General features: G+C 40.7%; 1 protein-coding gene across 1 annotated transcript in view; it reads left to right on the top strand.

The window, feature by feature from the left end:
* The first annotated feature begins 2,627 nt into the window (after positions 1–2,627).
* The window catches only part of LOC120056981 (opioid-binding protein/cell adhesion molecule-like), a 186,051-nt gene continuing 163,432 nt past the window's right edge, over positions 2,628–25,246 (top strand). Inside the window, exon 1 of the mRNA XM_039005309.1 lies at positions 2,628–2,785. Coding sequence (XP_038861237.1) covers positions 2,628–2,785 — 158 coding nt within the window. The remainder of the gene's footprint in view (positions 2,786–25,246) is intronic.

Raw genomic sequence — 25,246 nt, 5'->3', positions numbered from 1 at the left:
ATAAACTGGTGATCTTAACTGACCTAAGACAGTGTCACGCCCTGACCAAAAGAGAGCATTTTCTATTCTCTATTTTGGTTAGGTCGGGGTGTGACTAGGGGGGGTGTTCCTATCTAGGTGTTTTTGTTTTCTCTGTTGGCCTGGTATGGTTCCCAATCAGAGGCAGCTGTTTATCGTTGTCTCTGATTGGAGATCATATTTAGGCAACCTTTTCCCACTGTGTTTTTGTTGGGATCTTGTTTTTGTGTGGTGCCTGTGAGCACTGCATTTGCTTCACGTTTCGTTACTCTTTATTGTTTTTTGTGAGTTTCATTGAAATAAACATGTGGAACTCTACGCACTCTACGTTGCCTTGGTCCATTTATTCCAACGATCGTGACAGACTGGGAATTTTTACTAGGATTAAATGTCAGGAATTGTGAAAAACTGAGTTTAAATGTATTTGGCTAAGGTGTATGTAAACTTCCGACTTCAACTGTACACACTACCGTTCAAAAGTTTGAGGTCACTTAGAGATTTCCTTGTTTTTGAAAGAAAAGCACATCTTTTGTCCATTAAAATAACATACAATTGATCAGAAATACAGTGTTGACATTGTTAATGTTGTAAATGACTATTGTAGCTGGAAACTGATGATTTTTTAATGGAATATCTACATAGGTGTACAGAGGCCCATTATCAGCAACCATCACTCCTGTGTTCCAATGGCACGTTGTGTTAGCTAATCCAAGTTTATAATTTTAAAAGGCTAATTGATCATTAGAAAACTGTTTTTCAATTACGTTAGCACAGCTGAAAACTGTTGTGCTGATTAAAGAAACAATACAACTGGCCTTCTTTAGACTAATTGAGTATCTGGAGCATCAGCATTTGTGGGTTCGATTACAGGCTCAAAATGGCCAGAAACAAAGAACTTTCTTCTGAAACTCCTCAATCTATTCTTGTTCTGAGAAATGATGGCTATTCCATGCGAGAAATTGACAAGGAACCAAAGATATCGTACAACGCTGTGTACTACTCCCTTCACTGTATTTCTGATCAATTTGAAGTTATTTTAATGGACAATTTTTTTTTGCTTTTCTTTCAAAAACAAGGACATTTCTAAGTGACCCCAAACTTTTGAACGGTAGTGTATATCTTTAAACCCAGACAGCTTTCAGGGAAACACTTGTGACCTCTCGTTGGGTTAACCCAGGGAAGAAGAGTAGCCAGCAATTAAAGCTTAATTTCTTTCTGCATTGGTAGGATTACTTTGTCTGGGGTAGAATGGTAGGCATAACTTTTGAAAGTACTATAATCAGATTCCTATTATATGCAAAGGGGACAGTTTCGTTGCAAAGATGAACACATCTCTCTGTCCATTCTTAGCCTGAAATGTCGGTAATTTGTGTGGAATTAAAAAAAGATTCCGCTTACATGTAAAATGACATAGAATTGCATGAAATGTTTATAAAAGGCTTTTTTTTTTTTTTTTAAATCGGACCTGCAAATACGATGATAGATTAATATAATGCTTTCACTATAAAGGACATCTTTCTACCCCTACTCTTGTCCACGGTGGTCTGCGAACCCACAACCTTCTGGTCCGCAGCCCTGTGCGCTATCAAAATACCCGCGTTACCATGTCATGCTTCCAACACCAGGAACAGTTTCTAACACTGCAGAAGGCTCTAGTCGGTCCAAGACGTAAGAGTAAATGGTAGACATGTTCTCTGCTATCCACTTTGTTTCAATTGTTATTTGGGGTATATAGGAGGGTCACTTTTTTTCAAGCGTTCACGGAGTTTAGCTAAAATCTATTTTGCTGGAGGTAGTGTAATCCATTTTCATTTCAGAGAGGTCCGATTTTCTCCATGTAAACCTTATTATAAATAACATTTACTCCCTTAGGCAACCCGATTGACCTATTCATTGTGGTGTTTATTGTCATTATAACGCAGACTAAGATATAGTTTAAAGGACATATACAGCCTAGCCTATAGATTTATCTCTACAAATCACTTGCTTGATCATCCAATGGGGTATTAAAAATAGCGGGAGTAGGGATGCTGCGCGGATGGCTCACATGGTTTTATAACCTGCGCAGGAGAGAACTGCAGACTTGGCTGTACGCGAGGCACACACTCGAATCAAGGAGTGATTTCACCTGATTCCGCGGTGCTGGCTGGTTGGTGGATTTAGTTTATGTACTTGATAAATAACGATACAAAACAGATTTTAGAGCATACTTGTTTCTAGAGTCACTGCAGTGTTGTGCTGTATCGGGAGAACTACCCAAGTGGAGACTTTGCTGATGCATCTTTGCGCGAGCATCCATCTCTTGGCGATTACAAATAACATACACAAAGCTGGGGAGGCGGTCTACATCAGCTTTCAGAAAACACACATCGCTTTTTTTCTCTGAAGCTTGTTGTAGCTGGACATTTCTTGGAGATAGGCTACTAGAGGCACAGATATAGCTTACTTTTTGATATTCTCACCTTATAGTTGAGGCAAGCAAATAGAGGTCGACCACCAACGACAACAGCAAATCGAGTGGAGTTGAATTTCTGTGGGCATCACTATTTCGCACGGAGCAAGGAGTATTTGACATTCAAGTTTTCGTGGAAGTTGCGCACTGACGGAAAATGGGCATTTGTGGTTATTTTGTGGCGCCTTGGAAATGCCTTGTTGTCATCGGTGTAAGACTGTTATTCCTTGTACCTGCAGGAGTGCCAGCGAGGAGCGGGGATTCTTTTTCTAAGGACAACATCACTGTCAGACAAGGGGACAGTGCCGTCTTAAAGTAAGTCATTTCATTTGTACCTTATTTCAATGCTTTCAAAGTCATTGGTTCGGCGAATTGTGCAATATTGCGTGCTGGAGGACTATAATAGTCGAAAACACGTGCCAATTTTGGGGGGGGAATTCATTACAAGTGTTTTTAATGTCCACAAATATGCTTCGCAAGCATGATGTGCAATATGTTATTATTTATAATATATAATTAACTCTAACTGCGTCATTCTTTCATAATCTCAAGCAAGCAATAGAGCATGCAAAACGCAGACTTACCTCTAGTTCTCCATGTTATTGATAAGGTTAATGTCATTTTAATATTTTTAAGGATGCTGTGGGCATAGATACTGATATCGATGTGAAGGTGGGATAGGGTCGTCAGCTGATCATAATGCAATATTATAATATATTAACTGTTGTGGTATTGTTGTGCAAACATTTTGATTATCCAGTTACAGAATAGAAGACATTAGATTATTCCATTATTTGTAACCAATCATGTCTGGAACCCATACAAAATGTATACAGCTCTCTCTGTCTGTGAGTGAGAGCGAGAGAGATGTGATCAAATCCTATATGAATCTCTCAATTCATGAAAGACATAAGCGACGGGGGCAGAGCTGACAAAGTGTGTATTCATGCCTTGGGTGACTGAAGGAAAAGTGGATCTTATGTCACATTCCAGCCCGGTTTTGCTAAGAGCCTGGCACCATACAAAGTAGGAGCCATTCTGGAGAAAGAGAGAGTTGCCTGTGGTGGCCACTCCTGGACACATACTGTGGAGTCTTGGAGAGGCATCCTTGAGAGAATTTCATTTTGACCATAGAACAAAGCTGTCAACCTAAAATGATTGGCACCCTTGATAAAGACTGTATAACATAAATAATACAAATACTGCGCTAGCTATATTGAATGCTACAAAAATGGGAAAATTATATTTTTGTATAGGCGACTAATACAATTGCTCAGAGAAATATTTTGTTCAACAATAATAATCTAAAAAAGATAGTGGTGAAAATGATTGGCACCCCTGTTTTCAATACTCACCCCTTGTGAGGATAACATCACTTAACTAACCCCTTGTGAGGATAACAGCACTTAGCCTTTTTCAATAATGTTTTCTCATAATACATTTTCTATAATGTTTTATGAGATTGGAAAACACATTGGGAGGGATGTGATATTCTTGATATTCTTAGGTATGTGCTTATGTACTGCCTTCTTCAATTCAAACCACAAGTTTTCAATGGGGTCCGGGGACTGAGATGGCCATCGCAAAATGTTAACTTTGCTGCTAATTAACCATTTATTTGTGGATTTTGTTGTATGCTTGGGGTCATTGTCTTGCTGGAAGATCCACTTGTGGCCAAGTTTCAGCCTCCTGGCAGAGGCAACCAGGTTTTTAGCTAAAATATCCTGGTACTTGGTAGAGTTCATGATTCTGTTGACCTTAACAAGAGCCCCAGGATCAGTGGAAGCAAAATAGCCCCATAACATCAAAGATCCACCACCATACCTACCTTTACAGTAGGTATGAGGTACTTTTCTGCATATGCATCCTTCTTTCGAGGCCAAACACATCACTGGTGTGCTTGACCAAAGAGCTCTCTTCTCGTCTCATCTGACCATATCACCCGGTTCCAATACAAGTGTCAATGGCATTTATCAAACTCAAAGAGTAGCATTTTAATGCAGATGTAATCAATCTGTGGTTACGCATGGCACCTATCAAGTGTACAGGTCTTAACCCAAGTTCCCAACCTGGCCCTCATACCCTACTGGCCAGCTAATCATCCCTGGCCTGCTGATTAACACCATTTTATGTTGACAGCTTTGTTCTATGGTCAAAATGAAGTTCTCTCAAGGATGGCTCTCCAAGACTCCAGTATGTGTCCAGGAGTGGCCACCACAGGCAACTCTCTCTTTCTCCAGAATGGCTCCTACTTTGTATGGTGCCAGGCTCTTAGCAAAACCGGGCTGGAATGTGACATAAGATTCACTTTTCCTTCAGTCACCCAAGACATGAATACACACTTTGTCAGCTCTGCCCCCTTCGCTTATGTCTTTCATGAATTGGGAGATTCAGATAGGATTTGATCACATCTCTCTCACTCACTGACAGAGAGCCCATTTTGTATGGGTTCCATACATGATTGGTTACAAATAATGGAATAATCTAATGTCTTCTAGTCTGTAACTGGATAATCAAAATGTTTGCACAACAATACCACAACAGTTAATATAATATTGCATTATGATCAGCTGACGACCCCATCCCACCCCCTACCCACACATCGATATCAGTATCTAAGCCCACAGCATCCTTAAAAAGATTAAAATGACATTAACTGAATAAATAACATGGAACAAATGATTTTGGAAGGAGATGTTTCAAGAGCAGATGTCCACATACTTTTGGTCATGTAGAGTATGTTGTGTATATATTTTAAATATTCTTTACTGCAACCGCCAACCACTGTAGTACTCAGGAGCCTGCTCTCAATGAGTGTAGACAGCCTGCTGCTGCCTGTTGCCACTCTGCTAATCATCAGATGTGGAGAGGAGAGGAAGTAACTGAAGGGCCCTGGCTTAATTGGGTAACTGGTTAATAAAATAAATTGCATAATAAATAAATGTGACTGGTCAACTGTGTGAGTCAGGGGCTGACCCCAAGCCCGTAGAGGGCCCAAGAGGCAAAAACATAAATATAGAAATTATATACATATTTTTTATTATTATAATTTTTTATCCAATCACAGGAGCAGGCTCTCAATGTTCAAAATACACCAGGCAGCATAATTTAGCCACAGAGAATCAATATAAAAAATAACTGTGGATTAAGTTATCACAACCACATCTGCCAAAATAAAGGAAACACCAACATAAAGTCTCTTAAAAAGGTGTTGGGCCACCATGAGCTGGCAGATCAGCTTCAATGCACCTTGGCATAGATTCTACAAGTGGACCCAAACCATGCCAGGAAAATGCACCCACACCACAACATACAGTTGTCATGACTTGCCATCCTGGATGGAGATCAAAGGTGCCTGCTAACCAAAGGTTTCAAGACGCCCTCTCCTGGGGGAGTTGGCCAGTTTTATGACGTCGTAAATACCTTGCAGGAACTATCTCTCCTTGACCATGCAGTATTGAGGGGAAAGAACCCTTTTGTTACAAGGAGATTCCTCCTGCCAAAACTACAACATCCAAAAATGGATAATGGAACAATATTTCCAACACAAAGAATGTGGGAAATGGTCGGGAGGGACTTAAAGAACTATTATGTCAGATAATTTATTGTTTGGTGATATCGGCAGGTAGCCTAGGGGGTGGCAGGTAGCCTAGTGCGTTGGGCCAGTAACCGAAAGGTTGCTGGATCGAATCCCCGATCTGACAAGGTAAAAATATGTCGTTCTGCCCCTGAACAAGGCAGTTAACCCACTGTTCCCTGGTAGGCCGTCATTGTAAATAATAATTTGTTCTTAACTGACTTGCCAAGTTAAATAAAGGTTAAAATAAAAAAATATCATTAAAGACATTATAACGGAAACATTGGAACTTTAAGAGCTTTCACAATGTTTGTCAGTTGCATCTAAATGTTGTAAAGCTTATATGATTAAATATACAACTATTTGTGAGAAGATGAAATGTGACTCTAGCCTTCTAAATGACAATTGTTTTTCATGTAAAGTTTTACCCAGTCAGTAACCACACCCACGCGAGCACAGACATTATGCCAAAAGGATGGAACACCCCTTTTTCCAGACTGCTTATAAAAGGACTCCTAACGAAATGTACATTAGACCAGACAGCATGGAGCGGTGGCTACACGGCTGAGAAATAGTTTTAAACTAAAGACCAGTATACGGACGGTAAGCCGGACGTCACAAATGGTTTAAAACTACCAGACCAGAAAGCGTGGAGCTGTGGCTACACGTATAAAATGGTTAGACTGTACCAGACCAGACAAATGGTAAGACCTTCTGAAACTCAACAGAGAAGAAGAAGACTAGATATGCACCGCCTGCAGCTCTGTATGTAACGTAGTGTAAGAAACTCGACCGAAGACGAGAAAAGAAGAACATTTCCCTATCAAACGGCCATTGGTACGTCTGATGTATCCATTCTAACAGACACTTCAAGAACAAAGGAAACCTACTACAACTACTAAGGACATGGTGACCTCTGGTGAACAACCAGACACTTACACAACCAGAGACTTTCTGTCGAACTATTCGTCATAGACTGATCTGGCGAATTCAACAGAGAGAGACAACAAAGATATACAAGCGTAAATTTGTACATTGCATTTCTAAATCCGAATGAGCGGTTGTTAGGGTGCTAAATATCCACATTTAAATTCCTTTGTCTCTCCTTCTCCCACTCTTTCTTTCCCCACCCCTTCATTGTGTAACCAGCCGTCATATCGGGTTAGTCTACTAGGCACTTTTCATTGCATTATGTAGTAATCAATGTATAATCTATCCTGTGTGTGTGTTTATGTAATTCTGTGTGATTATTTAGTAAATAAATAATTGCCAATTTGTGTATCGCTGAGTCATCATGTAGACTAGGGTTCGTGCAGATTTAACGGATTAAGCGACGTTCAGAATAAGACTGATATGAGGTAATAATAATTAATGGATGACTATGGACGATATATTCTGATATTCTTGAGTTAATTCGGGAAAAATTAACTCATAAAACAAACTTTTTCCGTGGTGCCCCAAGATTTCCAATGAGTTAATTGTTACATGATTAATTTAATCATCGTAATAATTAAACATAGTTAATTGGATAAAATAATCATCATCGCATTAATGGTAGTCACGTCACAGTATACTTTATCCCTTGTTTACTCAAGTGGTTCCTTTATTTTGGCAGTTACCGGTATGCCTACAGTTGGAAAGGCTGCAGTTTGGGCAGCATGCACGCAAAATATAGGCTACAGCTTGTTAAATTGTGGCCATAGACAAATAATGCATATAAGGGTTTTGTAACCGTTTACCCTGGCAAATTGACTGTTGTACTCATGGGTACACTAACAATGTATGTCAGTCCTGATCTGAATGGGAAGTGCCATCTATGGATTATATTTCTATGGTTGGTTGCGGCTGTCGTTTTGCCTTTTGCAGATTTCAAAATACAATTGCGGGAAAACGTTTTGTTTTGGAAAGCAAATGTCTTCTGCTGAAAGGAGAAGACTAATCTGTCTGTAGAACCAACATTTTTTGCTAACAGCAGCACTGTATTTCAAAGTAACTCAGCTATTCCCATGACGAGCGCACCGGTCATCACCGTAAGTAACCTATGGCTTCAACTTCTTCATTAAATGAGTCAGTATGCCACTGGAAATTGTATTTAGTACCCTACTGTCGGCTATGATATACACTGAACAAAAATCTAAACGGAACATGTACAGTGATAGTCCCATGTTTCATGAGCTGAAATAAAACATCCCAGATATTTTCAAAACACACAAAAAGCTTATTTCTGTAAAATGTTGTGCACAAATTTGTTTACATCCCTGTTAGTGAGCATTTCTCCTTTGCCAAGATAATCCATCTACCTGACAGGTGTGACATATCAAGAAGATGATTAACCTTTCTAGGACACACGTTCCACTAGCGGAACCCCTCGACAACATTCCGCTGAAAAGGCAGCGCGGGAAATATGTAACTTTCACACATTAACAAGTCCAATACAGCAAATGAAAGACAAACATCTTGTTAATCTACCCATCGTGTCCGATTTAAAAAATGCTTTACGGCGAAAACACAACATATGATTGTTAGATCACCGCCAAGTCCAAAAAACACAGCCATTTTCCCAGCCAAAGATAGGAGTCACAAAAAGCAGAAATAGAGATAAAATTAATCACTAACCTTTGATCTTCATCAGATGACACTCATAGGACATCATGTTACACAATACATGTATGTTTTGTTCGATAATGTGCATATTTATATCCAAAAACCTCAGTTTACATTGGCACCATGTTCAGAAATGCCTCAAATATCTGGAGAAATTGCAGCGAGCCACATCAAATAACAGAAATACTCATCATAAACTTTGATGAAAGATACATGTTTTACATAGAGTTAAAGATACACTTGTTCTTAATGCAACCGCTGTCAGATTTCAAAAAACTTTACGGAAAAAGCAAACCATGCAATAATCTGAGACGGCACTCAGATAGAAACAACATTTCTCCGCCAACAGAAATACGAAATTACATTTTAAATATTCCCTTTGATGATCTTCATCAGAATGCACTCCCAGGAATCCTAGTTCCACAATAAATTGTTGTTTTGTTCGATAATGTCCATTATTTATGTCCATGTAGCTACTTTTGTTAGCACGTTTAGTACACATATCCAAACGCTCGTGCAGTTCCAGGCGAACTTCGGACGAAAACTTCAAAAAGTTATATTACAGGTCGAATAAACTTGTCAAACTAAGTATAGAATCAATCTTTAGGATGTTGTTATCATAAATATTCAATAACGTTCCAACCGGAGAATTCCTTTGTGTCTATAGAAGTAATGGAACGCAAGTCGATATTATGTGGAATGCGCGTGACCAGGACCTGGCTCTCTGCCAGACCACTGACTCAAACAGCTCCCATCCGGTTCAACATCACAGAAGCTTCATTCAACGTTCTACAGACTGTTGACATCTAGTGGAAGCCGTAGGAAGTGCAAACAGATCCATATCCCACTGGGATTTCAATAGGCGATGAGTTGAAAATCGACCAGCGTCAGAATTCCCACTTCCTGTTTGGATTTTTTCTCAGGTTTTTGCCTGCCATATGAGTTCTGTTATACTCACAGACATCATTCAAACAGTTTTAGAAACGTCAGAGTGTTTTCTATCCAATACTAATAATAATATGCATATATTAGCATCTGGGACAGAGTAGGAGGCAGTTCACTCTGGGCACGCTATTCATCCAAAGTGAAAATGCTGCCCCCTATCCCTAAAAAGTTAAACAGCATGATCATTGCGCAGGTGCACCTTGTGCTGGGGACAATGAAATGCCACTCTAAAATGTTCCGTTTTGTCACACAACACAATGCCACAGATGTGCAGTTGGCATGCTGACTGCAGGAATGTCCACCATAGCTATTGTCAGAGAATTTAATGGTAATTTCTCTACCATAAGCCACCTCAAACATCGTTTTAGAGAATTTGGCACTACGTCCAACCGGCCTCACAACCGCAGACCACATGTAACCATGCCTGCCCAGGATATCCACATCCGGCTTCTTCACCTGCAGGATCATCTGAGACCGAAGAATATCTGCACAAACTTTCAGAAACCGTCTCAGGGAAGCTCATCTGCATGCTCATCATCCTCACCAGGGTCTTGACCTGACTGCAGTTGGGTGTCGTAACCGACTTCAGTGGGGAAATGCTCACCTTCGATGGCCATTGGCATGCTGGAGAATTGTGCTCTTCACGAATTAATCTGGTTTCAACTGTACTGTTTGGCATTGTGTGGGCGAGCAGTTTGCTGATGTCAATGTTGTGAACAGAGTGCCCATGGTGGTGGTGGGGTTATGGTATGGCAAGGCATAAGCTACGGACAACTAACACAATTGCATTTTATCGATGGCAATTTGAATGCACAGAGATCCAGTGACGAGATCTTGAGGCCGATTGTCGTGCCACTCATCCACTGCCATCACCTCATGTTTCAGCATAATAATGCATGGCCCCATGTAGCAAGGATCTTTACACAATTCCTGGAGCTGAAAATGTTCGTTCTTCCGTGGCCTGCATACTCACCAGACATATCACCCGTTGAGCTTGTTTGGGATGCTCTGGATCGACGTGTACGACAGCGTGTTCCAGTTCCTACCAATATCCAGCAACTTCGCTCAGCCATTGAAGAGGAATGGGACAACATTCCACAGGCCACAATCAACAGCCTGATCAACTCTATGCGAAGGAGATGTGTCGTGCTGCATGGGGCAAGTGGTGGTCACACCAGAGACTGAATGGATTTCTGATCCACGCAGCTACTTAAAAAAAAGAAGATATCTGTGACCAACAGAAGCATATCTGTATTCCCAGTCATGTGAAATCCATAGATTAGGGCCTAATTAATGTATTTCAATTGACTGATTTCCTTATATGAACTGTAACTGAGTAAAATCGTTGAAATTGTTGCATGTTGCGTTTATATTTTTGTTGTGTGTGTGTCTGTGTGTATGTATGCATGCATGCATGCATGCATACATGCATACATACATACACAGTTGTATTCGGAGGTTTACATACACCTTAGCCAAATACATTTAAACTCAATTTTTCACAATTCCTGACATTTAATCCTAGTAAAAATTCCCTGTCGTAGGTCAGTTAGGATCACCACTTTATTTTAAGAATGTGAAATGACAGAATAATAGTAGAGAACGATTTATTTCAGCTTTTATTTCTTTCATCACATTCCCAGTGGTTCAGAAGTTTACATACACTGCCTTTAAATTGTTTAACCTGGGTCAAACGTTTACGGTAGCCTTCCACAAGCTTCCCACAATAAGTTGGGTGAATTTTGGCCCATTCCTCCTGACAGAGCTGGTGTAACTGAGTCAGGTTTGTAGGCTTCCTTGCTCGCACACGCTTTTTCAGTTCTACCCACACATTTTCTATAGGATTGAGGTCAGGGCCTTGTGATGGCCACTCCAATACCTTGACTTTGTTGTCCTTAAGCTATTTTCCCACAACTTGGGAAGTATGCTTGGGGTCATTGTCCATTTGGAAGACCCATTTGAGACCAAGCTTTAACTTCCTGACCGCTGTCTCGAGATGTTGCTTCAATATATCCACATAATTTTCCTGCCTCATGATGCTATCTATTTTGTGAAGTGCACCAGTCCCTCCTGCAGCAAAGCACCCCCACAACATGATGCTGCCACCCCCGTGCTTCACGGTTGGGATGGTGTTCTTCGGCTTGCAAGCCTCCCCCTTTTTTCTCCAAACATAACGATGGTCATTATGGCCAAAAACGTTATATTTTTGTTTCATCAGACCAGAGGACATTTCTCCAAAAAGTACGATCTTTGTCCCCATGTGCAGTTGCAAACCGTAGTCTTGCTTTTTTATGGCGGTTTTGGAGCAGTGGCTTCTTCCTTTCTGAGCGGCCTTTAGGGTTATGTAGATATAGGACTCGTTTTACTGTGGATATAGATACTTTTGTACCTGTTTCCTCCAGCATCTTCACAAGGTCCTTTGCTGTTGTTGTGGGATTGATTTGCACTTTTCGCACCAAAGTACGTTCATCTCTAGGAGACAGAACACGTCTCCTTCCTGCACAGTATGAGGGCTGCGTGGTCCCATGGTGTTTATACTTGCGTACTATTGTTTGTACAGATGAACGTGGTACCTTCAGGTGTTTGGAAATTGCTCCCAATGATGAACCAGACATGCAGAGGTCTACAATTTTTTTTAGTTGAGGTCTTGGCTGATTTCTTTTGATTTTTGCATGATGTCAAGCAAAGAGGCACTGAGTTTGAAGGTAGGCCTTAATATATATCCACGGGTACACCTCCAATTGACTCAAATTATGTCCGTTAGCCTATCAGAAGCTTCTAAAGCCATGACATAATTTTCTGGAATTTTCCAAGCTGTTTAAAGGCACAGTCAACTTAGTGTATGTAAACTTCTGACCCACTGGAATTGTGATACAGTGAAATAATGTGTCTGTAAACAATTGTTGGAAAAATTACTTGTCATGCACAAAGTAGATGTCCTAACTGACTTGCCAAATCTATAGTTTGTTAACAAGACATTTGTGGAGTGGTTGAAAAACGCGTTTTAATGACTCCAACCTAAGTGTATGTGAACTTCCGACTTCAACTGTGGTTTACCTCACGGACATAACAGAACAACTGAATGAGCTCAACTATGAGCTTCTGGGAAAAGACAAACACGTGGCACACGTGATCAGCCCTGTCAATGCCTTTAAGGCCAAGGTGGATGTGTGGGCTTCTCAGCCGGCTGGTGCACTTTCCAAACCTGGAGAAAATGTTGCAAAACATCAGAAACAAAGATGCTTTTCTCCCTCAAGAATTCTGTGCCCACCTGGAGAAACTGGCATCCGAATTCAAAAGGCGTTTTCAGGAGTTAAATGACATAGGGGAAGTTGTTGCATTCATCTCAAACCCTTTCCTCCCCATTGAGATTGACGTGTCTGCCAGATTCCAGCAAGTATTTGCTTTACCAATCAGAGTTGACATGGAGATAATTTAATTTCAAAATAACATCGAGTTGAAAGCAAGATCAAGAGAGTGACTTTTGGGGTAAACACTGAAAAGTTTCCCCTTCTTTCATCCTGCACACTTAAGGTGAAGGCCTACTTTGGATCAACATATCTCTGTGAGATGGCCTTTTCACAGATGAAAATAATCAAGTCAAAGAACAGGTCTTGTCTAACTAATAGACATCTCACAGACCGCGTCAGACTTGCTGTGTCAAACTATGAGCCAGACTACAGAGCACTTGCTGATGGTGTGCATCACAGCCGTCACATTGAATGTGTGTGGGGAGGGGATCTCATCCACAGCCATCAGAGTGAGTGAGTATTGCCAGTTTGAAATTTGTTGTAGGCTACATTGTTTACAAAAGGATATGATCTGTGTTGTAAACTCAGCAAAAAAGGAAACGTCCCTTTTTCAGGACACTGTCTTTCAAAGATAATTAGTAAAAATCCAAATAACTTCACAGATCTTCATTGTAAAGGGTTTAAACACTGTTTCCCATGCTTGTTCAATGAATCATAAACAATTAATGAACATGCACCTGTGGAACGGTCGTTAAGACACTAACAGCTTAGACATAAGGCAATTAAGGTCACAGTTGTGAAAACTTGAGACACTAAAGAGGCCTTTCTACGGACTCTGAAAAACACCAAAAGAAAGATGCCCAGGGGCCCACTGCAGATGTGGCCAGGGCAATAAATTGCAATGTCCGTACTGTGAGACGCCTTAGACAGCGCTACATGGAGACCGGACTGACAGCTGATCGTCCTCGCAGTGGCAGACCACATGTAACAACACCTGCACAGGATCGGTACATCCGAACATCACACCTGCGGGACAGGTACAGGATGGCAACAACAACTGCCCGAGTTACACCGGGAATGCACAATCCCTCCATCAGTGCTCAGACTGTCCGCAATAGGCTGAGAGAGGTTGGACTAAGGGTTTGTAGGCCTGTTGGCTGGACTGAGGACCTGCCTTACATCACCGGCAACAACGTCGCCTATGGCCCAAACCCACCGTCGCTGGACCAGACAGGACTGGCAAAACGTGCTCTTCACTGACGAGTTGCGGTTTTGTCTCACCAGGGGTGATGGTCGGATTCGCGTTTATCGTCGAAGGAATGAGCGTTACACCGGAGGCCTGTACTTTGGAGGTGGAGGGTCCATCATGGTCTGGGGCGATGTGTCACAGCATCATCGGACTGAGCTTGTTGTCATTGCAGGCAATCTCAACGCTGTGCATTACAGGGAAGACACCCTCCTCCCTTATGTGGTACCATTCCTGCAGGCTCATCCTGACATGACCCTCCTAGCATGACAATGCCACCAGCCATACTGCTCGTTTTGTGCGTGATTTCCTGCAAGACAGGAATGTCAGTGTTCTGCCATGGCCAGCAAAGAGCCCGGATCTCAATCCCATTGAGCACGTCTGGGACCTGTTGGATCGGAGGGTGAGGGCTAGGGCCATTCACCCCAGAAATGTCCGGGAACTTGCAGGTGCCTTGGTGGAAGAGTGGGGTAACATCTCACAGCAAGAACTGGCAAATCTGGTGCAGTCCATGAGGTGGAGATGCACTGCAGTACTTATTGCAGCTGGTGGCCACACCAGATACTGATTGTTACTTTTGATTTTGACCCCACCTTTGTTCAGGGACACATTATTCCATTTATGTTAGTCACATGTCTGTGGAACTTGTTCAGTTTGTCTCAGTTGTTGAATCTTGTTATGTTCATACAAATATTTACACATATTGAGTTTTCTGAAAAGAAATGCAGTTGACAGTGAGAGGACTTTCCTTTTTTTGCTGAGTTTGTTGTTCAAAAAGGGAAAGTGAAACAGTACATGATTGGCTTAGGCCTGTAATTGACTGATTTGAGGTAATATATAAATGGTGAATGACTAATAGGCCTGTGGAAATATTGAAAAATGTAATATGACTGTTATAAAATGTTGAATGATAGTTGCACTTCTAATTATACTATTTGTAAAATAAATGTATACTTATCGTGTGACTGACAGGTAACATAATAAAGAATGTCAAAGTGGAACTACATTGTGGCCTTGTGTTTTTGTCAATTTTTGCAAGTGGTAGATCTTGGTTTACATTTGGACTTGAGGTGTGATCTTATGCTTGAAAAGGTTGGTGACCACTGCCCTAGAGTCATACTCAGATTGCCATTACTTAAAGATCTAAAACATAATAGCCATTAGAAAAGGCTGAAGATATTAAGTAAAATGTGTCTGCCTAGGAAAAGGGCAAAGTAATGCTAGCAATATATGTATATTTTAACTTTGGCTACCACATGTTTCAGGAAATAGTACAGAGGCTCAGCTTCCGAATAAGATTGCACTTTAAGCACTGTCACCAGCAAAGAAAATTGCAACCTTGAGGAAATGTGGCCATTTAGAAATTTGTCAGCCATACTCACAACAAGTGTCATGGCTGTTGCTGGTGTCCTCGGTCACCCATAACCAGTGGCAAAGACCTGCATGAACACAAAAGCAAAGAGGGGCACAAAAAAAGTTCTCTATAGCTAAACTGCACAGCAAAATCACAAGTATCAATCAGTGGAGGCTGCTGAGGGGAGGACGGCTAATAATAATGTCTGGAACGGAGCAAATGGAATGGCATGGAAACCATGTGTTTGATGTATTTGATACCATTCTCCCAATTAAGGTGCCACCAACCTCCTCCGGTATCAGTGGTACATGTATTGGAATTACCAACAAAACCAAGGAGTGCACAAGAAAATAGTATTTGATTTCAATGTTTGTGCTAATACGCTCCGTTCGACTTCCTGTCTGTGGCAGCATGGCGCCCGTATTGCGAGGCTGATTAGCTAGGACAAACAGGTGTTTGTAATCCTTGTCTGATTTTGTTCTGGGGAAGTGGGTATTATCTAGCTGGATTCAATACTTTCTTGTGCACTGCTTGGTGTTTAAAAGGATGGCGATTTAGTAAGAACTGTCTACCGATTAGACATACCTTCCGGTGTGGGAAAAGTGTTGCTTAACTGGTACAGTCACAGGTTCAGACTTATGTTTTATTCTAGGTCTGTACTCTGGGCTAACCAGGATATTGCTGCAGCAAAAAGTAAAAGTAGGCAACTGCTGCAGGTAATTGTAATCACTTGCCAATCAGCGGCAATAATATATACCAGTAGTTGAAATCTCAGTAACACATCTACTGTAATAAAATGGAATCAAATGGTCAGTAGAATTCATCTTGCACAATTCAGAAATTAAAAGCTCACATTTCAATCACATCGGAAAAAATGTTCTCCACATGACATTGATGATCTCGTAATGGTTTAGAAACAAAGGACCGTTCGTTCGACCATTCCTCGAAGAACAAAAAGACAACCAGAAAATCAATGCTTTGTTATATCAAACATTCAACAAGACATTGGGAATTGGAAAGGACCATTCAATAAGACAACTGAAAGCACAGCAGAAAATAGATTATGAACCAAATGCATAGCAATTCAATGGATGAGAAAACCCTTTGAGATGGATGTGAACACTGCGTGGGACAATAACCATATTATCCTAGACTCCTGCAACATGCAATGATCAGTGGCGTGTATTCATGGATGCCAAGGGAAGCCCCAAAAAATATGTAAAAACAATGTGTATTCAATTCAAAGAGGCTAAATGTATCTCACCGGAGAAAGCATACACGAGAGCAAAACAGCGCCCTTTTGTCTCGCCCATCTATCTGATAGATGTCTGGTAAAAAATACAAATTCTTTTTTTACCTTCATTTAACTAGGCAAGTCACTTAATGTGTCTGTCTTCTTATTAGTGTCTTCTTATTATCTGAGCCTTAGGGCTATATATCACGTTGGAAACAGGTTAAAGAGCAAACAACAAAATTATCACAATACAGGCTGTAATATGGAATCATATTCTGGGAAAGTGGGTTATGCTTGCTGTTGAGAACACAGGATAGAAAGGTTACCGGAAATCAGTGTAATATGAATATAATTCACCCAAATGAACAACCATTCTATGATTGAAACCTTTTGAACCTCAACATTGCAATAGGGGTAGTCTGCAGTATACCCTTAGTACATGAAATAATTGTTCAAGGCCAAGAGTGAGAATCAATATCACAGGCCTCACTTTGGCATATAATTTACTTGTAACCGTAAGAAAAGTTCATCAGCATTGGAGTCAGATTAAAACAATTGGTACAGATCATCATGTCAAACTTGTTAGGTAACGGACATACATTGAAGGCCTCGTACGACACGAATGCCCTCACACAAACATGCATCTGGAACACCCATGCCCAATTCTCTGCAGAGATGTAAAGCCCATGGCAGAATCCAACAATATGCCTTCATATTCATGATATAAAGAAAATCTATTAACCTTTGGAAGAAATAAGAGGGAATTACCAAGAGGAGCCTGTTGTATTGTGCAAGATTAATACGACACTCATTAGAGACGATCCCAGAAATGAAATCAAATGGAACATTAGACATTTTGTTGTTTTTACAACCAGCATAGGGATTTCAATATAAACTGTAGGGAATTACTTTTTAAATGGTTTTGAAGGAATAAAAAAATGACTTTACAATAAACTTTGAATTTCCCTCTCCAGAAAGATAGCAGTAACTCAAAACACATGCAACGATATGGCCTCCTAGCATTTTCCTTCTGCAGTGTTTGGTACTCACAAGTTCACCTGGTTGGGTTGGTACAATTGTTAAGACAGAAAATAATAATTTCAACCTAATTGACTCTTGCTCCTTCACAATCCCACAAAAGCAATAGTTTGAAAAAGTATTCCAGTCAGACTAGCAGCAGACAATTACCTTTTCTCAATTGGTTTTGCTAAGTCCACCATCCTCCGTCCTCTCCTTGCCTCCTTTTGAAAGAGGTAATTGAGGTGTGGTGACAAGGAGAAGGATCATGGACGGAAATGCGCTTGTTTGAAATGAGATGGTCCTCTACTCACGTGTCATCAGGACAATGATGTTTACAGAGGTGGATCACAAAATAAATGTGTAAAGTAATAAAAACAAATTAAGTTAGTTGTACAATACATTTTATAGATAAAGCAATAAGTAGCATATTGTTTTTAAACATATTATATCAAAACTTCTGCGGTAGGATACGCTCCTGCTTCTTTGCCAAAAGGAGGCTATCAAGGAGGGGAGGACCATCTTCCATTTGCCTATTAACGAATTGACACAATCCGCGACCACTTATCGGTTTCCGGGTCACGGAGGAGAGAGGACAGAGGAGTTTGGACTTTTGCCCAAACGAGAACTATCAATGTGTGAAGAATCAAAATGGCTGCCCAACAACATGTGGCAGCAGCCATTGCCAAAGCCAGGCTTTTGACTAGCGGGGCATTTAAGCCCTGAACAACGCCTGACAGACAGTTGGTCTGCCAGGCTGTGTGCCGCCCCCAGGACCTGAGCCAATCACAGCAGGGCTGCTTAGCATGCTAACTCGGCTAACTAGTCTTGTGATCTAGCTAGGTAGTCTTGTGAGTTATCTATGCTGGTTGGTAGCCTGCATAATTTATATGTGTATAGAGTATATTTATAAGAGAGACTTCATGTTTTGTGGATAATATTTACATTTAAAGAGGGGTGAGCTCCACTCCTTACAGGCTGACCATATTCCCTTTCAGCCTCAGAGCTTGATGAGATTCAATAGTAACATCAGAGACTGATAAATCAGGATGCTGCCTTGTAGGATGTTTCATTAACAAAGCTCCTTGCAGGCATATTAGCTGTTAAAGTGCCTTATAGGCTGATGCATATGATCCAGTGGGTGAGCTCTATTCCTGGCAGGCTGATCAGATTCATTAGCATTCTTAATGTCTGATTAGTCGGTCTTGTAGGCTGTCACAAGGGGAGTTATGGCCTGAAATCGTCAACCCTGTTACAGTCAACCCTGTCACTTTAATAGTTACTTTTATAGTCACTTTTATTCATTTAACCTCTTAAGATGGGAAAACATGTTTTTTATGACAATGTTACAATTAGGTGAAATAAAGTTATTTTTTACCAAATTACACTACCCAAATTACACTATATTTGTAGAATCACACATCTCACTGAATTCCCTTATCTCTGTCCGTGTGTTGTGAATGTCAGAGCACAAAATAGAAAATGTCCCTTTTGACAATATCGACCAATGAGAATTGGCAGCTGGAGGCATTTACTCATGCAGGCCAGGTACATCCTCTTCGATTTGGTCAAACTGTCCATTGGATCCAAGGAAAGAGCAGATGGTGACCGGGCTCCGGTTGCCATTATTAGCTTGGCTGGATATGAGTTATAATTTTTATGAGGCCAAATTACTCAGAGTATTAAAAAAAATAAAGTGTTGAACATGCAGAGGCGCCACACACCCCCTGATGCTTAAATGAGGGTGTCATTAGCTTAAGCTGCTGGGCTCTAAAGGCTTGATTTTAATGTTGGTTGCCGAGCAGTCAGCAATCCAACAGTTTTTGAAAGGATAACATTTGCACCATAATAAACAAAAAGTTGAAAATATGTGAGGAACATTGAATGGAAAATGCGCATTAAACATTTGTAAGGATATGATACAGAGCTTGAGTCACCATTTATCTTACCCATAACTGTTGTTAGGCAAAATCATGTCACGATCAAATCTAAATCTAAACGATCTAAATTCTATATTGACGAAGAGTGACAATACTGTTTTTGGCTCTAAGTCTTATTTGACATTATCTGGACCAAAATATTTCAATTATAGTGAACCAGTAGGACCCAAAGTTGCATCTAAATATGTTGGAGTCAGTGTAATGCAGCAGTTTGTAAGGTACTCAGAACTGATGGTGCATTACTGGTGCCTCAGCATCACCCAAGTTAATAGAAGTGGTAGGTGATATCTTACCTTCGTCATTCTTTGCATTTTGGAGGGGTTTTGCGTCAATGAAACCAACAACCTTCAACTGTTTTGTTCAAAGGAAGGTAAATCAACTTTAGGGAGATGCTGTACAAGCAGTTATTAGATATTATCCATGAGTGCCTTTTTTATGTGGTTTACATCTCTGAAAAAGCATCAAGTAATCTGAGCACACATCAGTCTTCTGTTGGTCCCTACTGTGACATCCATCTTACACAAGTTAGGTTTCAGCTTTTTCGTGTTGTCGTAAATCACGGAGATCGAGTCATACATTTTTTATATCCGGCCACCTATGCACTACAATGCAATCCTAGCCGCTCCTATTCCGATGCCAGCCCGCATCCATTATGTCCTGTCCTCGCTTCCCATTCCTACTGCATGTTTAGTTGCACCTTTCCAACATAATTCATTCTCATTGTGGCAAAACTTTCATGTCACTTTCCCCCGGCTAATTGTCTCTCTTCGCCACCTGCACTCTCCTCCTAGTTGGCTCACTGCACTTTTTTTACTTACTTTCTGCCCAACTTTTTTTCTTCTGACTTTTATTGACCTTTTGTACGTACCGAGACCAATTTTCATGGTTGAAACGAGGCCAATTGTGGTTAAACAAGGATGTCTGCTAACAGTATACAACTTGTTATCTGTGCAGCGGCAGTGTTACAAAATACTGTCTGTTGACTGAATTCATTATATGTGATAAGCTCAATTTAATTTAGGTACAGTACAATGCAAAATGTTTTACATCTTTGCAACTCAAGATGAGTTCGATAGAGATATGGCCCTGGGCGAGTTGAATTGAGGGAATTTAAGTTTGAGTAGGTGTCAGTAAGAATCCAAAGTAACACCATTACACCTTTGTGCTGTACAACCCCCTCCTTTGCTGTGATCCAACAAAAACTCTAAAGCATATTTTATTTGTTAGAGTCACCCAGAAAAATACCTTTTCACCGTACAGTCAGTCGTACAGTATATTTGTGTTTTCAATCAATAGTATTTTATTTAATCATCATTTATTTAATCATGGGCAGTATCTAACCCTGTTATCAACTTACCATAATAACTTTATTGAAACAATGCTTTGAATGTCTTTTCATGAATTAATTCTCCGGAAACAATCAAAATACACTCCTAATGTAACGATGTGCGCTGAGAGTCAGGAAGCATTTTCAGGGAGTGAGTGTTTTAATAAATAACTGAAACATAATACAAAAATAAGAAACACGAACAAGGCACAGACATGAAACTGAAACAATGACACCTGGGGAAGGAACCAAAGGGAGTGCCATATATAGGGCAGGTAATCAAGGAGGTGATGGAGTCCAGGTGAGTGTCATAATGCGTGTAACGATGGTGACAGGTGTGCGCCATAACGAGCAGCCTGGTGACCTAGAGGCCGGAGAGGGAGCACACGTGACAGTACCCCCTCCCCGACACACTGCTCCAGCCGCAGGACGCCGACCAAATCAAATAAAATGTTATTTGTCACATACACATGGTTAGCAGATGTTAATGCGAGTGTAGCGAAATGCTTGTGCTTCTAGTTCCGACAATGCAGTAATAACCAACGAGTAATCTAACCTAACAATTCCACAACTACTACCTTATACACACAAGTGTAAAGGGATAAAGAATATGTACATAAAGATATATGAATGAGTGATGGTACAGAACGGCATAGGCAAGATGCAGTAGATGGTATAGAGTACAGTATATACATATGAGATGACCAAGATGACAATCCCAGGGATCAGGAGCGGACTGGTCACGTCCGCTAAGGCGCTGGAATCTGTCGATCCAGCTGAGGCACGGGGGCATGGCAACCTAGAGTGCCAGAGAGAGAGCATACGTGACAGTACCCCCTCCCTGGGCGTGTTCGGCTCCATCCGCAGGACACCAACCACAGGGACGATCCCGGGGATCAGGAGCGGACCGTTCGCCTCCGCCGAGGCGCAGAAACGTGATGAACCGGCTGACGCGTGAGAGCCTGATGAGCTGGCTGAGACCTCCCCGGTTGCCTAAGTCGAGGCACGGGAGCCTGTTCACCCAGCTGAGGCACGGGAGCCTCTCGAGTCCGCTGAGGCACGGGAGCCTGTCGAGCCCGCTGAGGTAAGGAAACTCGCCAAGCCCGCCAGGGCATGGGAATCCAACAAACCGGCTGAGGCCTCCCAGGTAGCTCCGGTTCTGACACCCGGAACCGACATCAACTCCAAAACAACAAAAAAACACTCCCTGATGCTTCCCTTTGGTGAGGCGTTATTCTGTAACGATGTGCGCTGAGAGTCGGGAAGCAAGTTCAGGGAGTGAGTGTTTTAATAAATAAACAGAACATACTACAAAACAAGAAACACGAACAACGCACAGACATGAAACAGAAATAATAACGCCTGGGGAAGGAACCAAAGGGAGTGACATACTGTATATAGGGCAGGTAATCAAGGAGGTGATGGGAGTCCAGGTGAGTGTCATAATGCGCGTAACAATGGTGACAGGTGTGCGCCATAACGAGCAGCCTTGTGACCTAGAGGCCGGAGAGGGAGCATACGTGACACCTAAACCCTACACATGACATTGACACATCCACAGCAAACATATTGACCAAAGGCCAAAACTGCAATATTAGACAGTTATGACATTGACACATACTGTATCCACAGCAAATTTAACGTATTGACCAAAGGACCCCAAAACTATATTAGAAGGCTATATGACAATGACACATACCCTCAGCAAATGTATTGACCAAAGGCCCAAAGATAATTTTTTTTAACCTTTTACAGTTACACTCCGGTCCTGTGTTCACTTACAGACAGAGACAGGATGGAGGGAGGATGTTTACTTACCAGAGGAATGATTACAGGCACATATAAATCAGTCCCCCATCAGGCCGTGTAATGATAACAATTAGTACATGTAGTTAGAATCAGGAAGTCAAGACAATGGGATCATTATTCATGATTGCAATTAACTCCCTCCACAGTAATGAATCTATTGATCTTATAACCGTTCCTGTGCATTATTTCACTTCTGTTTCTTTTACTGTACATTTATTGGTATGATGTTACTGTATGTGTTTGATGAGGGAAATTACAAATTACACTTCTGTTGCTAATTACAAAAATGTTCTATTATATTCTATGCATTTTGCTAACCAGCTAGTAAAAATAATGTCACGCATTATGTACATTAGGCCTAGCTGTGTGTGAGAAAGCAGAGATTTTTTATTTCAAAAGCCAGGTGTGCTAATAGGAATCTGGATGCACACTGTCTCTCACACCATCCTCATTTACTCTTAGCTGTCGCATGCATCAACAGCATGTATTCAATTACATTCAGATGTTCTGAGAATGTTTAATATGTGAATCAATTTACAGCAAACTTCTATTCCTCTAATATTTTGTAAACCAAGTATTAGTTTGACAAATGAGTAGCTAAACATAGACATACATATTATCCAATTAAATGTGTCATGTCATCCACAGATAACCTTCTGCTTTATTAGCAACAAGTAATTGTGATATGATACAACAAGGAGCACAATCATATTGATACTGGATGAAATAGACACTCAATCAAACATAAGAGAAGTGACAAGTATTCCCCCATGGGATATGTGAATTACCCATCTTACCCATCACTGGTGGTGCGGCTGTCATTTCAAAACAATGCAACAGAGGAACATTTGATTAGTGGCTACATTTTATGAAAAATGAGAGGGACATACAGGAAGATTTTGTATGCTAGATACTGTATGTTACTGGTTCTGGTTCTCCAATCAGTATCGGAATGTCCTCATTTAGCATACATTTGTCTTCGTTGAGTGTCTCACTGCACATAATGTAGATTCTCTTACACACCCAAAACTTGTAGACTGCCAACAATTTTAAATAATGTAAGTAAAATGGACATTTTTGTTGTGGATACAATCAGTTATTTTCCATTGGTTGCCTAACTAGAAAGACTACATAGTCTACTTGTCACGTTCTGACCCTAGTTCTTTTGTATTTTCTTTGTTTTAGTGTTGGTCAGGACGTGAGTTGGGTGGGTTCTATGTTTTCTGTTTCTGTTTCTATGTGGGGTTTTCGTTTGGCCTGATATGGTTCTCAATCAGAGGCAGGTGTTTGTCATTGTCTCTGATTGGGAGCCATATTTAGGTAGCCTGTTTTCTATTGGGGTTGTGGGTGTTTGTTTCCGTGTGAGTGTTTGTTGCCACACGGTACTGTTTCGGTTTCGTTCATGTTCACATTTATTGTTTTGTATTTCATAGTGTTCAGTTTATGTTTTAAAATAAACGTTATGGACACTTACCACGCTGCGCATTGGTCCTCCGATCCTTCAAACTTCTCCTCCTCAGATGAGGAGGACGACAGCCGTTACACTACTTCAACAAATAAGAATTATTTCTAAAGCCAAGGACTTTCTGAAAAATAGAGTATGTCAAGAGAATAAGTGTTTGAATGTCAAAAAAGCTTGCCATCCTAAAATAAAAAAACAATAGAAAAAATTACACTATATGGAAAAGATAAATCTTGAACTAAAGAAAACATTTTAACTGTCACCTCACAACTCTCTGTTGGTGCCTTTAACAGTCTCTGATACTCTGTAAAATGAACACTTGAACACCTGACTGTTTTTGTTGGAAATAGTCCAAGGTGGAATGTCATCCAAATATAAGAATATAATATCCCAGTACAGTGACTATTTTAGAATGTAAATCTTGGTGGTGCTAACTCCAACAAATTTTAGATGCTTGCCAGCAAAGACACAACCCAACACTAAATCATATATTAATTGCACTACAATGGTGACTAAAGGTGCCCACAAACTGTTAGGGCCTACATAAAGCTGTCCCAACAGCAGAGTTTTCCTTTCAGCACAATGGAATGAATCCTTACCACCGCTACACCTGGCTATCAGCGGAGCCTTGTCTGGCAGTGAAACAGTTCATTCAGCCTCAGTTACTGCCTTTTTTTAAAATATAGGTGATATGGCTGACTTGCTTGCTTAAATATGGTTTCTACCATATTGGATTTGATTAACTCGATGAGAACCACATTCTCCTTCAATAACCAATGTTTATGAGTTGACTATTGAACCATATTCTACTATTGAACCATATTACATTTGTTCAGTAAATTCATAATATTTGTTATATCATTAACACTGCAAACAAACGAGCTGCGACGAGGTAGGCCTATTCGTTCAGAGAGATAGACTACCATTTGAATAATTTTATTAGGCCAATACCACATTATACCACACTAAAAAGGAAGGAAAATACAATCACAAGGATCTGCTTTTATAGA

The sequence above is a fragment of the Salvelinus namaycush genome, chromosome 12, assembly GCF_016432855.1.
Source record: "Salvelinus namaycush isolate Seneca chromosome 12, SaNama_1.0, whole genome shotgun sequence".
In the NCBI taxonomy this organism is placed as follows: Eukaryota; Metazoa; Chordata; class Actinopteri; order Salmoniformes; family Salmonidae; genus Salvelinus; species Salvelinus namaycush.
Note: the sequence above shows the minus strand (reverse complement) of the source record. Positions and strands in the feature narration are given on the sequence as shown.